Source organism: Eutrema salsugineum, unplaced genomic scaffold (assembly GCF_000478725.1).
Source record: "Eutrema salsugineum unplaced genomic scaffold, Eutsalg1_0 scaffold_9, whole genome shotgun sequence".
Lineage (NCBI taxonomy): Eukaryota > Viridiplantae > Streptophyta > Magnoliopsida > Brassicales > Brassicaceae > Eutrema > Eutrema salsugineum.
In genome coordinates this window covers 1,765,961-1,782,713 of record NW_006256342.1, presented here as the reverse complement: position 1 = coordinate 1,782,713, position 16,753 = coordinate 1,765,961, and the positions used below count along the sequence as shown (strand labels likewise).

Below are 16,753 nucleotides of genomic sequence, written 5' to 3'. Positions count from 1 at the left end.
AAAAAAGGTAAAAAGCAACTGTAAATATATTTTCCTTTTTCTTTTTTTTGGTCAAACAAAATAGATTTTCATGGAGTACTTCACAGAGGGAGTGCTGTTTTTTTTTTTCGAAGTGAAGTATCTTGGATCCTTCGATCTTTCTCTGAGATGGGACTTGAGAGGCCTGACATATTACAGAAAACACCCTTCTTCTTTCTGAATTTACATTTTATGCCATCACCGAACAAAACACAGAACACAGAAAGAAAGGCTCAAAAAGAAGAAGACGAACAAAGAGAAACAACAAAATTGAGAGGGAAAACAAGGCAGAGAAAAAAACCCTTGATTCCCTCTCGTTCCTGGGTCGATTTTGGAAATCGAGGTTCGGATTTTGGAGTTGCTCAAATCTTAACAAGCCTCTGATTGTTCGATTCGATTTTGTCTCGAGCTTTTTTGTTGGATTGAGAAAGGGGTTTATGCTTGAAGCTGGGATTCTGTATCGGAATTCATGTAGTAGCTCGGAGTTGTGCTAAGGTACTACGATTCCGATTCGTCTCCCAATTTTTTATTTTTTGGGTACGGAAGCTATTCTAGTGGAAGATATACAAGTGGAAGTTTTAGCGAATGAATCTTCCGTTTGGTCTCACTCTCTTCTATTTGGAGAAGTTTTCTAAAAAAGAAATATTTTTTAGATAAGTGTGTTGAATCTGTTGATTTCCAGTTAGTTGTGTGTGTGTCTGAGAGGGAGAGAGAGAGAAATGGAGGAGGTAGGTCCTCAAGTCGCTGGTCCGATTTCAATTCACCATTCGATAGGAAGAAAACGCGATCTTTATCAGCAGCCGCACTGGCTGGTGCCATCGCAGCCGAGGAATGACTGGAATCCCAAGATGTGGGAATGGGACAGCCAACGTTTTGAAGCTAAACCAGTGGACGGAAACGGCACGCAGTTTGACGTCAATGCGAGGAGTAACAGTAACAATAACAATGGCGGTTTGAGCTACGAGGGAGAAGAAAGAGGCCTTGATTTGAATCTGAGCACCGCCGTGGAAGACACCCCTGTCGTCACCAGACCAAACAAGAAGGTAAGGTCGGGATCTCCGGGAAGTGGCGGCGGAAACTACCCCAAGTGTCAGGTAGATAATTGTAAGGAAGATCTATCAGGATTATCACAGAAGGCATAAAGTGTGCGAGCTTCATAGCAAAGCTACCAAAGCTCTTGTTGGGAAACAGATGCAGAGGTTTTGCCAACAGTGTAGCAGGTGAAATATTCTGACTTTCTTCATTATCAATCTTTTTTTGTCTCCTTGTTATTAAAAAGATTGGAAATTTTGGCTTGTAGGTTTCATCTTCTTTCTGAGTTTGATGAGGGAAAGAGAAGTTGTAGGCGTAGATTGGCTGGCCATAACAGGCGGAGGAGGAAAACTCAGCCCGAGGAGATTACTTCTCGGGTTCTAGCTCCTGGGAATTGTGATCATACCTCTAGTAACGCAAATCTGGATATTATGGCTCTCTTAACAGCTTTAGCTTGTGCACAAGGTACGTGGATTCAGGGGTACAAGAAGAGGAACACCTTTTACGTAGGCTCTGTATCATTCTCCTCTCTGGTAATTATGTTTTCAAGTAACAAATTCTCGGTCTGCGTTTTGCAGGCAAGAACGATGCCAAACCTAATGGGTCTCCAGCAGTGCCTCAAAGAGAACAGCTTCTTCAGATACTTAACAAGATCAATGCGTTACCTTTGCCTATGGATCTTGTCTCAAAGCTGAACAATATCGGAATTTTAGCCAGGAAAAATCTGGATCAACCTTCAGGGATGAACCCACAAAAGGATATGGATGGAGCTTCTTCTCCATCTACCATGGACTTACTTGCTGTTCTCTCCACAACATTAGGTTCATCTGCGCCCGAGGCCATAGCTTTGTTGTCTCAAGGAGAGTTTGGCACCAAAGAAAGCGAGGATAAGACTAAGTTAACTTCTTGTGACCATGCCACTACAACCAATTTAGAAAAGAGAGCCTTGGAGTTTCCTTCTTTTGGGGGAGGGGAGAGAAGCAGTAGCAGTAACCCGTCTCCGTCTCAGGATTCTGATTCACACGCTCAGGACACTAGATCTAGCCTGTCTCTACAACTATTCACCTCGTCACCAGAAGATGAGAGTCAACCAACGGTTGCATCTTCAAGAAAGTATTATTCTTCTGCGAGCAGTAACCCTGTTGAGGATAGGTCGCCATCATCATCTCCGGTCATGCAGGAGTTGTTCCCGTTGCAGACATCTCCTGAAACCATGAGGTCTAACAATAGCAAAAACTCTAGTCCCAGTCCCAGGACTAGTTGTTTGCCCTTAGAGCTCTTTGGTGCATCAGACAGAGGAGCTGTTACAAATCCTAATTTCAACCATTCCAGGCATCAATCTGAGTATGCTTCGTCTGGTTCGAATTATTCTCCTCCCAGCTTAAACTCTGATGCTCAGGTATGCAGCTAGCCATATTCCCCATAGTAAACCAAAATCAACGTCTTAGCTAAGCAGGTCTAAAGCTTCTTTCATCTGTTTTCAAACAGGACTGCACCGGAAAGATAGTTTTCAAACTACTTGGAAAAAAATCCTAGTCAACTCCCTGGGACATTGCGAACCGAGGTGATCTAACCTTCTTGAAATGTTAAAGAAAATTATTGGATGCTCTCCGTTAAGTCCTAACACTGGCCATCTCATAATTTCAGATTTATAGCTGGCTTTCTAGCATTCCATCAGAAATGGAAAGTTATATCAGGTCTGGCTGTGTTATTCTATCTGTCTACGTGGCAATGTCAGCTTCTGCTTGGGAACAAGTGAGTGAATTTTCTGAATGGTCAACACTATACGAATTTTCTCTAAGCATCCGAAGGACTGATGTTTTGTCTTCTTCTTTTTTTTCAGCTAGAGGAAAATTTGCTGCAGCGGGTTAGTACTTTGGTTCAAGATTCAGAATTTTGGAGCAACACAAGATTTTTGGTCAATACAGGCAGACAGCTCGCGTCATACAAACATGGTGAGTGCTCATAAGCTGCTACTTCTTTGCCCGTTGCTGTGTATGGTCTAATAAGTTGGTCGTTTCTATGCAATTTACAGGTAAAATTCGTCTGAGCAAATCTTGGAGAACTTTGAGTTCACCAGAGCTGATCACGGTGTCGCCTTTGGCTGTTGTAGCCGGTGAAGAAACAACATTGTTAGTAAGGGGTAGAAGCTTGACTAACACCGGAATCAGGTAAATTATTTTTGCAGGGATTTTGCCATTTTTTCTGATCTTTCTGTTTGTTTTTTATTCCTTCTTCTAAAGCTTTATAGTCATTGTGTGCAGTTTTCGTTGTGCGCATATGGGTAACTATGCGTCAATGGAGGTAGCTGGAACAAAACATAGGAGTACCAAATTTGATGAGTTATACGTAAATAGTTTCAAAGTCGAGAGTGGAATCCCTGACTCTCTAGGACGCTGTTTTCTTGAGGTAAAAACTTTGAAATAACTTAATCTATGGTTGCTTAGTAAACCCTGGTTTTTGGGAGATGTTAGTTTTACAATTCCTCTTGTGTCAAAACAGGTGGAGAATGGATTCAGAAGCGACAGTTTCCCTTTGATTATCGCCAATGCCACTATTTGCAAAGAGTTAAATCGCCTTGAAGACGAGTTTCATCCAAAAGACGCGACAGAGGAACAAATACACAACTCATATCGTCCAAGATCAAGAGATGAAGTTCTTTGCTTCTTGAACGAGCTAGGTTGGCTATTTCAGAGGAAATGGACATCTGACACTCATGGAGAATCCGACTTTTCCCTCCCACGCTTCAAATTTTTGCTTGTATGCTCGGTGGAAAGAGATTACTGTTCTCTCATCAGAACTCTTCTGGATATGATGGTAGAGAGAAATTTGGGAAAAGACGGTCTTATGAACAAGGAGTCCTTAGATATGCTGGCTGAGATTCAGCTACTGAATCGCGCCGTCAAAAGAAGAAACACAAAAATGGCTGAAACGCTGATTCATTATTCTGCTAATCCAACTACTAAAAAGTTCATCTTCGTGCCTAATATCGCTGGACCTGGCGATATCACAACTTTGCATTTAGCTGCTTCTACATCTGGTTCTGAAGATATGATTGATGTCCTGACTAATGATCCACAAGAGGTAAAGTTTCCATAGTTAGAAACCATTTTTTTAGCCTCTTGATATCCCGAAATCTCACTTTGCTTCTGGTTTCAGATTGGATTGTCGTGCTGGAATACACTAATCGATGCAAGCGGACAGACTCCATTTAGCTATGCTGCAATGAGGAACAACCACAGTTACAACACATTGGTGGCTCGTAAGCTTGCAGATAAAAGAAACGGTCAGATATCTCTGAACATAGAGAATGGGATCGATCAGATTGGTCTGAGTAAGAGACTAAGCTCAGAGCTCAAGAGATCTTGCAACACATGTGCAAGTGTGGCTCTAAAGTATCAGAGGAAGGTTTCGGGTTCACATCGTTTGTTTCCAACACCGATCATCCATTCGATGCTTGCGGTTGCGACGGTCTGCGTTTGCGTTTGTGTGTTTATGCACGCTTTCCCAATTGTCAGACAAGGATCTCACTTCAGTTGGGGAGGCCTTGATTATGGCTCAATCTAAAAAGTAGAAAAGGTTTGTATAATCAAAGTGTTGTTAAATACGGTGTTGGGAACTGAGAAACAAAAGGCAAAGTGAGAAACCCAAAGGCCTGTGGGTTTTGGACATTGGAGAGAGTACAGAGAAGAAACTGGTTCGGGTCAGAGCAGACATAGCTTCAACACCTGAGTTTTTATAATTTTGGCTAATTATGTATTTATTCTTGAATCTGTTAATTATCTTCTGCTGCTTAACTACACGTTTAGTTTTGTTTTTGTTTCGCTTACCAACACAAAAGCTATGTCTATTTACTGTATCTGTTTTCTTCTGGGGTATATGGTATCTGTAGAGTTGTGTTAGTAACTTAATTTTGTTGTAAACTTGTAATATAATTCTTTCGTTAAACATTTTTTTCATGTTAAACATTTTATTTGCCATATAGAGTTCATAACTAACACTTATAGTTATAGACTAATAGTTTTGCGTTCTACTCTGAGGAGTTTCACGTCCTATATATTAAAATATAGCTGCATTTAATAATACCTACGAAAGGGTTCATGATACGACGAGATACGTGTTTCGGTTTTTGTGAATGTGAGACGAGTGATCATTAGTGTAATGGGATCGTTGGGATTGAATCGCATCGCTACACTTTTATACAATATACATACATACATGTTTTAGTTATAGTATGGTGTCTTATTCAATTAAGGCATTAGAGGCTCAACATAAATCCTAGAGTCCAAGAAAATGGATGGTGCATATGAAGTGAAGGACACACTTTTATCGTGTGGAAATGGATCTGTAGTCTCGTATTTGCCGGCTCTTTCTTCTTTCTTTCTCAAATCCTAACCTCTGCTTTACTTCTTCAGCCTCTCATAGTTTGTAAATCTGCTTTTATAGCCCATTGTTTTGTTTTTTTAGAAAATGCAATGTATATTGATAATGGTCACCATCTGGTGGCAAAAAAAAAATGGTCACCATCATCGATTTATTAAAAATAGAAGACAGAAAATTTAGATAATAAGTAATGTTTTGAGTAACTCTTATACCTTAAATCGCTACACTAACTTTCAGTACATGCAAAAGTAAACTTTTCTAAAAGCTTTCAAATGATCAAGACAATTTAGAAGGAAAAAAAAAACAGGTGCTTCCATAGATAAAATTATTACTATATATTATTCGACAAAACATAATCAATTTTAAAAATAAAAATAAAAACAAAAGAAACGCTTGAAATTCACCGAATTTGTTATCGAGAAAAAAAAATAGTTGAGTTATATTAGTTAGTACTATAGCTAACGAGTAATATTTCTGACTCATGTATTTGAACTACACGCCGTTCACCAATAAAATGAACCGCTCCATAAAAGTGATCGTTTGGCTAAGGATGCTCGGTCTAAAGTCTAAACATGTAAACATTGTAATATCTTGGATACTATAATTTTGATTGGTAACAGTTTTGCGGAATGCATAATTGTGGAATGGTGGAAAAAACATACAGAATAAAATAAGCAATTTAAAACTTACTTTTGTGCTTAATGGATTTTTCTTTGTATTTTTATTAAGCAAAAATACAGACTGCGTTTTTGTGTTTTATTTTTCATTTCATAGATTTTTTTTGATTGGCAATATATTTGTGGAATCACGTTTAAAAACTTAATTCCACAGGTTACCAATCACAGCCTATGTATCTTAGTTTTTGTTTAATAAAATAAACGATATAAAATTAAATAAATAAATGAATGCTCCATAACTGAAATTTTAAAATGGAAAGAACAAAAAAAGGAAATTTTAAAAATAGTGAATGGCAACACAAGTGCCGTTCGTTTTCCGTCCAAACGCACCTATCATTTTCCCTCGTAAACCTCAAACTTTTTTCAGTCAATAATATATTTAATTGTATTTTTGGTTATTCCATGTTATTTCTCATGTCCATTCCACTATTTATATTTTGTTTTTTAGTATTTAAATATTATATATATATACGGATAATCATATTCGTGTTTTCGTTATGCATTAAAGGTTTCTTGAAATTTAAGTGTCGAATTAACTAAATCGCATATATTTTTCTATCCAGTATTTTTGTTAATTGTCTGATGTGTATCTTGGAAAATTTGGAGCATCCTAACGAAGTATACTACAAACAAATGTTTCTACCAGTCCTAAACTTATAATAAAAGTGTGAATATTTTCAGTTTTGATATTGTAAGGAACAAATTAATATTTTGATGAGCTGTTCGGTGAATTTTAAAATATATTTGATGTAGTATTATTTTGAATTAAATTCAAATATTTGTTGATGATTTTTTCTTAATAAGTTAGTTAAGACATTTCTTGGGGATATTTTAACACACACCTGACTTCTCACGTGACAGGAGGGGATCCCTAGCAAGTGACCAAATAACGTCATTTGTGATCTATACTTATGCAGTAAAACTTCGGTTAACATGAAAATATTCCATTGCACAGGTATGCAAATATACGGAGTAACTCAAAAACATAATAATAATCCTTTAGCTATGATATTAAGCATCTTCCATCCATATTGTTTACCGGTTGGCAAACCGATTACAACATTATATATTAATATGGTCATGGTTCTACTTGTACAAAAATACAAATGATTATAGCGGTCCAGCTGTTAGCCGAGCTTAACTTTGTGTGCTATAATTATTCATACAGACTATTTTTAAACGATAAAGTAGTCCGTCAATGGTGATAGATGAATACAAAAAATGAAGTTTAGAAACATATACTGTTTGAAGTGGTTAATTAGAAACATATTGCATGAAGCCATGATATATATATATATATATATATATATATATATATTTATAGAGAGGTATGAGTTCCGATCCGATACCCATGTTCGATTAATGATTTTGTACCGATATGTGAAATTCGACTCGATTCATAATCTTTGTCTATTTGAGTTGCTAATGCGGATTTAGTTTCTGTAGTTATGGTTTTTAATTTGATCTGCTTTAATTTCGTTTTACTTGGATTGTTTTTACTTTTTAGTGATTAAGTGAGTAATAGATGAATATGTGGCTCTCTGTAGCAACTAGCAATCAATCATCATTCAGTTAATTAATTGAATAAACGTATCGACACAAGAAATAAATTCGTACATGTCTATGTAAACAAAACCAGATTGTCTTCAAAATATATGTTTCAAAGAGATCGTGTCGGCCGACAAACCAGATACATTCGTTAGCAAACACTTAAAATATACCACAACGAAATTATTTAGGGGTTTCAAACTATAGATGAGAGTAATTAGTTGATATGAAAAAGCTTAGATATTTAGGGAACAATACATGTGACTTAAGCAGACACTAAAAACCCCATGGTAGCATAATTTTTTTTTTTAAATATATAGATCAGTATCGGAAGCAATCAATCATTTAAAAAAAAAACCATTATTTGTCGATACAAACTAATTAATCACGACGATCTTCTTTGGGCACTTAAAACCAGACATATCCATCGACCATCAAAGAAAACTGATTAAGATTTCCATCTTTATACTTTGTTGGTTTTATTATATATGATCATTGTATTTATTACCAACAGCCCATTATTAACGTGCATGTTCTCCAAATCAACGCTTCCAATCAAATTCGGAATTTACGGTGAAAATAATTAGATTCCACATTAGAAAAAAAAAACAGTAACAGAATATAGGAAACGATTTTGTGAAAGTGTACGTCCTTGTTATAGCGGTTGACCAAAATATTTACAAAAACTCTCATGCCAGTTTATCAGAAAGTGCTTTTTTGGTAGATTATACAATTGATTTTAGCTTCTCCAACTTGATGGATTATCTTATGAAACCCACTTAGCAGAATTAGTATGTGTTTACGAGCTTGTTTTTTTTTACGAGCTTGCTTTGTTTCTGAATACAGGAATAAAATGGTAAAATTACTAAGGTGGAATAGTAAATGTTAAAAAAATTTTGGGTGATGGTACTAAATTAATTGAGGGTTTTTTGGGTGATGGTGCTTGTGATTGCTTTTCGTGGAATATATATATAAATTAGCGTATATATAAACGGAAAATTTTGAAAAAGGAATAATAGTAATAATAAAAAAATAACAAAAGGAGAAAAGAGAGAGGTAGTACAAGAATTGAAGTAAGAGTAAGTACAAGCCTGAAGCCTCTACGAATGGTGTCAGTGTCCTTGCCAATCTAATGCCATTCACTTTCCGTACCAATTACAGCTGTTTCCACTTGAAACTCTTTCCCACTTTAACTTATTAGTATTTTTTTTTTTCCTATCAAATACACAAATAACATTATTAGTATCAACATAATTTGCAAAAATGATAACGATATTATTATAATATTGTCAGTAACTCAATACAATTTGCTTCTCATTCATTACATGCACACAGTCTTGTCTGGATACTTCCATAAAAAAGTACACACAGAGTAAAAAATGAAATTAAATCACAGACCAATCTAAGCATATTAGGGAAACTAAAATTGATACGAGAAAGGAGGATTACCAAATTATGATGGCTAAAAGACACAATATTAGCGAATATTCATGTTCGGAGGCGGGCATATTCTCACGCGCAGGAGTACAGTGAGCTACTTGCACGCCATAAAAAGACTCACGCGACATATATATCCGTACGTGAGAGATGTGGTCTCTACACTCTACAAGGGTAATTACGTAAATTTCTATCGACAGGTATTGGGTGGACTGTTTACTGTTTGTGTTTAGGCCTTACCTTCCGTGATGACGACGACTTCCTCCAAACGCGGACGTGCTTTATGATTTTTATTTCTTTATGAACTTCAATTTTTATTATTTTTTTTTTGACCAAATTTTTATTTATTCTATTCTGTTTGTGTTTTTCATGATTAATCGCTGGGATTTATAAGTTAAAATTCTCATTTGAATGATAAGAAAACTATATTTACGAAGTGAACAATAGATTGGTGTTTTAGTTGGACGGTTGTATATAAATATATTCAATATATAATTGTCACTTTGTTTTTTCTCTTTTACATTTCGACATCAAAATAGACACACGTTCTCTGGTTCATATAACCTTATTTATTTACCATATTATTTTTTTTTTTCAACACCATATTATTTATTTTTACAATAATGTTATAATTTTTCACTATCAATTTGAAATGTAAACGGTGAAATCAAAATAAATTTGTTGAACTATTTTTTATCATATAACTCTAAGTTATTTTCTTTTTGACATATTCTATTAACACATTTTTTATTATTACCATTTAATGAAAAAATATATTTCTGAACTTTTTTGGGAAAATTAAGTAACCTGACTAATTTTTGTCCTTTTCAACTTTGTTAAAAGTAGTTGACGATATTGTCGTCTATATTATAGATTCTCTATCAATATTATAGATTTTTGTATTTATAATAACTTTATCTCGTTTGAGTTTAATATTTGTTTCTGTAGACGTTATTATTTATGTCTCTACTTTTTTATTCATCACATATCATATTGATGAATAGAGATTAAATATTATGATTGTTATCGTCATTGGTTGATAGGAAAAATTGAGAATTCAATGGTGAATAGAACAAATAAATTTTTGATACGAATCTTGGATTATTAACAAACAATAACAACAAAAATATATATTTTTTTAAAAAATTATCTTGGATCCATCATTTTAATTTCTGTCAAATGAGAGGCCTAACATATTACAGTAAACACCCTTCTTCTTTCCTAATTTACAGTTCATGCCATCACCGAACAAAATAAGAAAAAGTTTCGTAAAAGGTAAGATGTTGAAGACAACAGAACAAGGAAAGAAAGGCTCGAAAATAAGAAGACGACGAAGACGAACAAAGAGAAACAACGAAATTGAAAGGGAAAACAAGGAAAGAGCGAAGCTGCACACAGCAAAAAACCCTCAATTCCCTCTATCTCGTTCCTAGATCGATTTCCAATCGGAAATTTTGGAAGCGGAGATTCGGTTTTGGAGTTGCTCAAATCTGAACAAGTCTCTGGTTGTTTGATTCGATTACATCTCAAGATTCTATTTTTGTTGGATTGAAGGAAGGGGTTTATGCTTGAAGATGGGATTTGTATAACTAGTTCGACCTAGCAGAGTTATGCTAAGGTACACACGTCGATTCATTTCCCCTTTTCAAATTAAGCTATTTTAATGGGGGAGATGTTCAAGTAAAAGTCTCAATAGAGAACGAAAATCTTCCACTAGATCTCTCTCAGTCTCTCTCTTCTATTTTCGGGCAACGAAACTTTCCCCAAAGAAGTTATGAAAATTGAAAATTCATTGAATCGTTTCAAAAGGTATAAGAGAAGATTTTTTTGTTTCCTTTCAATCCCTGAACTGTTCAGTAATATCGTGTGTTGAATCTGTTGATTTCCAGTTGCTGAATGGTGAAGAAAATAGTTGTGTGTGAGAGAGAGGGAGAGGGAGAAATGGAGGAAGTAGGTCCTCAAGTCGCTGGTCCGATTTTAATTCACCATTCCATAGGGAGAAAACGCGATCTTTATCAGCAGCCGCACTGGCTGGTGCCATCTCAGCCGAGGAATGACTGGAATCCCAAGATGTGGGAATGGGACAGTCAACGATTTGAAGCTAAACCAGTGGACGGAAACGGCACACAGTTTGACGTCAATGCGATGAGGAACTGTAACATTAACAACGGCGGTTTGAGCTACGAGGGAGAAGAGAGAGGCCTTGATTTGAATCTGAGCACTGGTTTTAACGCCGTGGAAGACACCCCGGTTGTCACCAGACCAAACAAGAAAGTTAGGTCGGGATCTCCGGGAAGTGGCGGCGGAAACTACCCCAAGTGTCAGGTAGATAATTGTAAGGAAGATCTATCACTTGCTAAGGATTATCACAGAAGGCATAAAGTGTGCGAGCTTCATAGCAAAGCTACCAAAGCTCTTGTTGGGAAACAGATGCAGAGGTTTTGCCAACAGTGTAGCAGGTGAAATATTCTGACTTTCTTCAGAATCAATCTCTTTTCTTCTTGGTTATTAAGAGATTGGAACTTTTGGCTTGTAGGTTTCATCTTCTTTCTGAGTTTGATGAGGGAAAGAGAAGTTGTAGGCGTAGATTGGCTGGCCATAACAGACGGAGGAGGAAGACTCAGCCCGAGGAAATTAATTCTCGAGTTGTAGCTCCGGGGAATTGTGATAATACTTCTAGTAACGCTAATTTGGATATTATGGCTCTCTTAACAGCTTTAGCTTGTGCACAAGGTACGTAGGCTCTGTACCATTCTCCTCTCAGGTGATTTTGTTTTTAGATATTCATGTGTTTAAGTAACAAATTCTCGGTCTGCGTTTTGCAGGTAGGAATGATGCCAAACCTAATGGGTCTCCAGCTGTGCCTCAAAGAGAGCAACTTCTTCAGATACTTAACAAGATCAATGCGTTACCTTTGCCTATGGATCTTGTCTCAAAGTTGAACAAAATCGGAATTCTAGCCAGGAAAAATCTGGATCAACCTTCAGGGATGAACCCACAAAAGGATATGAATGGAGCTTCTTCTCCATCTACCATGGACTTACTTGCTGTTCTCTCCACAACATTAGGTTCATCTGCGCCCGAGGCCATAGCTTTGTTGTCTCAAGGAGAGTTTGGCACCAAAGAAAGCGAGGATAAGACTAAGTTAACTTCTTGTGACCATGCCACTACAACCAATTTAGAAATGAGAGCCTTGGAGTTTCCTTCTTTTGGGGGAGGGGAGAGAAGCAGTAGCAGTAACCCGTCTCCGTCTCAGGATTCTGATTCACACGCTCAGGACACTAGATCTAGCCTGTCTCTACAACTATTCACCTCGTCACCAGAAGATGAGAGTCAACCAACGGTTGCATCTTCAAGAAAGTATTATTCTTCTGCGAGCAGTAACCCTGTTGAGGATAGGTCGCCATCATCATCTCCGGTCATGCAGGAGTTGTTCCCGTTGCAGACATCTCCTGAAACCATGAGGTCTAACAATAGCAAAAACTCTAGTCCCAGTCCCAGGACTAGCTGTTTGCCCTTAGAGCTCTTTGGTGCATCAGACAGAGGAGCTGTTACAAATCCTAATTTCAACCATTCCAGGCATCAATCTGAGTATGCTTCGTCTGGTTCGGATTATTCTCCTCCCAGCTTAAACTCTGATGCTCAGGTGTGTAGCTCGCCATATTCCCCATAGTAAACTAAAATCAACGTCTTAGCTAAGCAGGTCTAAAGCTTCTTTCATCTGTTTTTCGAACAGGACCGCACCGGAAAGATACTTTTCAAACTATTTGGAAAAGATCCTAGTCAACTCCCTGGGACATTGCGAACCGAGGTGATCTAACCTTCTTAAAATGTAAAAAAATAAATTATTTCCCCTCAAGTCCTAACACTGGCCATCTCATAATTTCAGATTTATAGCTGGCTTTCTAACCTTCCATCAGGAATGGAAAGTTATATCAGGCCTGGCTGTGTTATTCTATCTGTCTATGTGGCAATGTCAGCTTCTGCTTGGGAACAAGTGAGTGAATTTTTTGAATGGTTAACACTATACGAATTTTCTCTAAGCATCCGAAGGACTGATGTTTATTCTTCTTCTTTTTTTCAGCTAGAGGAAAACTTGCCGCAGCGGGTAAGTTCTTTGGTTCAAGATTCAGAATTTTGGAGCAACACAAGATTTTTGGTCAATACAGGCAGACAGCTCGCGTCATACAAACATGGTGAGTGCTCATAAGCTGCTACTTCTTTGCCCGTTGCTGTGTATGGTCTAATAAGTTGGTCGTTTCTATGCAATTTACAGGTAAAATTCGTCTGAGCAAATCTTGGAGAACTTTGAGTTCACCAGAGCTGATCACGGTGTCGCCTTTGGCTGTTGTAGCCGGTGAAGAAACAACATTGTTAGTAAGGGGTAGAAGCTTGACTAACACCGGAATCAGGTAAATTATTTTTGCAGGGATTTTGCCATTTTTTCTGATCTTTCTGTTTGTTTTTTATTCCTTCTTCTAAAGCTTTATAGTCATTGTGTGCAGTTTTCGTTGTGCGCATATGGGTAACTATGCGTCAATGGAGGTAGCTGGAACAAAACATAGGAGTGCCAAATTTGATGAGTTATACGTAAATAGTTTCAAAGTCCAGAGTGGAATCCCTGACTCTCTAGGACGCTGTTTCGTTGAGGTAAGGACTTTGAAATAACATAATTTATAGTTGCGCTTAGTGAATCCTGTTTTTTGGGAGATGTTTAGTTTTACAATTCCTCTTGTGTCAAAACAGGTGGAGAATGGATTCAGAAGCGACAGTTTCCCTTTGATTATTGCCAATGCCACTATTTGCAAAGAGTTAAATCGCCTCGAAGACGAGTTTCATCCAAAAGACGCGACAGAGGAACAAACACACAACTCAGATCGTCCAAGATCAAGAGAAGAAGTTCTTTGCTTCTTGAACGAGCTTGGTTGGCTATTTCAGAGGAAATGGACATCTGACACTCATGGAGAATCCGACTTTTCCCTCCCACGCTTCAAATTTTTGCTTGTATGCTCAGTTGAAAGAGATTACTGTTCTCTCATAAGAACTCTCCTGGATATGATGGTAGAGAGAAATTTGGGAAAAGACGGTCTGATGAACAAGGACTCCTTAGATATGCTGGCTGAGATTCAGCTATTGAATCGCGCCGTCAAAAGGAGAAACACAAAAATGGCTGAAACGCTGATTCATTATTCCGTTAATCCCACTACTAAAAAGTTCATCTTCGTGCCTAATATCGCTGGACCTGGCGATATCACACCTTTGCATTTAGCTGCTTCTACATCTGCTTCTGAAGATATGATTGATGTCCTCACTAATGATCCACAAGAGGTAAAATTTCCATAGTTAAAAACACCATTTTTTAGCATCTTGCTGTTTCTTTCGATAACCCGAGTTCTCACTTTGTTTCTGATGGTTTCAGATTGGATTGTCGTGCTGGAATACACTAATCGATGCAAGCGGACAGACTCCATTTAGCTATGCTGCAATGAGGAACAACCACAGTTACAACACATTGGTGGCTCGTAAACTTGCAGATAAAAGAAACGGTCAGATATCTCTGAACATCGAGTATGGGATCGATCAGATTGGTCTGAGTAAGAGACTAAGCTCAGAGCTCAAGAGATCTTGCAACACATGTGCAAGTGTGGCTCTAAAGTATCAGAGGAAGGTTTCGGGTTCACATCGTTTGTTTCCAACACCGATCATCCACTCAATGCTTGCGGTTGCAACGGTCTGCGTTTGCGTTTGTGTGTTTATGCACGCTTTCCCAATCGTCAGACAAGGATCTCACTTCAGTTGGGGAGGCCTTGATTATGGCTCAATCTGAAGAGTACACAAGGTTTGTATAATCAAGTGTTGTTAATTCTTTTGGTTTTGCAAAATAAGAAAAAAGATATGGTGAAGGGAACTGAGAATCCCATAAGGCCTGTGGAAATTGGACATTGGAGAGAGCACAGAGAAGAAACTGATTCGGATCAGAGCAGACACTTCTTCAAACACTATTTATAATATTTTGGCCAATGATGTTTTATTCTTGAATCTGTTAATTTCCTTCTTCTGCTTAGTTACACTTTTTAGTTTTTTTTCCTCTTTTAACAACACAGAAGCTGTATCTATTTACTGAATTTGTTTTCATTTCTGGGATATGGAATCTGTAGAGCTCGCGTGTTAGTACTAGTTGAAGATTGTTGTAAACTTGTAATGTAATATCTTCTTTTAAAAATTATGTAAAAATAATATCAGCCTCTCGCTTCAAACGTTTTGTTAATTTTATAAGTGGTTAGTTCATCGATGGATTTTTGTACTTCTAGTGAAATTTTCAATTTGATAATCTGTCGCCAAAATCTATCATTGTATCAATGATTATGAAACGAATATTATTCGATCGCCAAAACCTGGTATCTTCGAAATAAATGGATGAACTAACGACTAGAAAAAACAAAACATATGTACATGATTTTGTCGCAAAGAAATGTCGGTTTACGATTTGGTCCGGTTCGCAACTATGCATTACCTCGACCTCTTCTTATCACGTGAGTAAACCACAACGGCCACGTGAGTCACGTGCTATTGACTGTTTGTCCAGGTCGGTCAACAGTGCGTTGCCCCTTTTCTTCTTCACCTTTCTACACAAACACAACTGTCCCGAAGTTTCTTTCTTCTTCACTTTATGAATACAAACAAAACCCTAACAAAAAAATAAAAATTTTGTGGAGTAGGAAAGAGATAAGATCGCAGGAAAAAAAAGGATGATTCGTCAACTTTTCTCCCAACATTTTGAACAATTAGTGGTTATGTCTAATTTTCTATTGATAGCTACTAACTGATTACGTGGATCACACTTCTCTTCTTATTATCATTATCTATTTACGATGTTCTATTATATATTTATATATCCGGTCTTTTTCACGAGTACTACACTACTACATTACATTTGTGGAAGATTTACACATTGTCATTTCTGTGATATATCTTAAATTTTGACGTGTTTTCCTAGCTGCTAATCCATTTGTGTATATTGCTCCGCAAAAGAAAACTTATAAGAGTTATGAATCAGAAAAATAAAAGAAGAATAATAAGAAAGAGAAGAATAGATAACTTACCTAAAAATACATTTATAATATTGGATGTCTGCCGAATGAGTTGTTACTTTCAGTTTCACTAGCCTATTAGATATGTAGAGAAGATAGCGGATATCTCATAATTTTCTAGGGTATGAATATGAACAATTGCTTTCATTTTAGAGTTTCGATATTTCACGCCATCTCAATTGATTGCATTCTATTTCCATCGTCGAACACTGACACAGATTGATCTTGTTAATTATAATTATCTATCCGTCTTATTGTAACAACCTAAAACAAAGCAATCAAGTTTTCAAATGGAGGCAACGGTGATCTTTAAACTAATAGTAGTAGATGTTAAAAAAAAATGATAAAACTGATTGAATTGCTCCTCTAGGAATCAAAGGAAAGTAAGTTATATATAGTAGAAAGGGTGTGTTTCACACGCATAAAAGCCGTACAGCTACAATAGATTCTGGACAACTCCTCATAGTTTGACTTTGACTGTAGAATCTAACAGTTTAGATTGTAGCCGACCCTTAAAAAGCTACTGGAGCACTTCAAAATAACTCACTAGATGATAAGAACTCCTTT

The 16,753-nt window shown here is 36.9% G+C and overlaps 2 protein-coding genes across 3 annotated transcripts; both read left to right on the top strand.

The window, feature by feature from the left end:
* Positions 1–737: 737 nt before the first annotated feature.
* LOC18008331 (squamosa promoter-binding-like protein 16) lies at positions 738–4,993 on the top strand. Its single transcript, XM_024151228.1, is given in 12 exon segments — positions 738–1,138; positions 1,140–1,238; positions 1,319–1,515; positions 1,629–2,449; positions 2,539–2,568; positions 2,570–2,614; positions 2,698–2,805; positions 2,894–3,005; positions 3,086–3,221; positions 3,315–3,459; positions 3,553–4,134; positions 4,210–4,993. Coding segments are annotated over 12 exon segments (3,084 nt in total). The 3' UTR covers positions 4,618–4,993.
* A 5,393-nt stretch (positions 4,994–10,386) lies between these two features.
* On the top strand, positions 10,387–15,352 carry LOC18008460 (squamosa promoter-binding-like protein 16). Of its 2 annotated transcripts, none has more exons than XM_006390112.2 (11): positions 10,387–10,713; positions 10,985–11,554; positions 11,632–11,828; positions 11,921–12,741; positions 12,832–12,906; positions 12,985–13,092; positions 13,180–13,291; positions 13,372–13,507; positions 13,601–13,745; positions 13,842–14,423; positions 14,515–15,352. In XM_006390112.2, the coding sequence occupies exons 2-11, from the start codon at positions 10,992–10,994 to the stop codon at positions 14,920–14,922; spliced, it is 3,147 nt and encodes a 1,048-aa protein (XP_006390174.1). In that variant the 5' UTR covers positions 10,387–10,713; positions 10,985–10,991; the 3' UTR covers positions 14,923–15,352. The 2 variants fall into 2 exon arrangements, with proteins under 2 accessions (XP_006390174.1, XP_024006991.1); XM_024151223.1 differs by having other exon boundaries at positions 10,387–10,904.
* Positions 15,353–16,753: the final 1,401 nt, after the last annotated feature.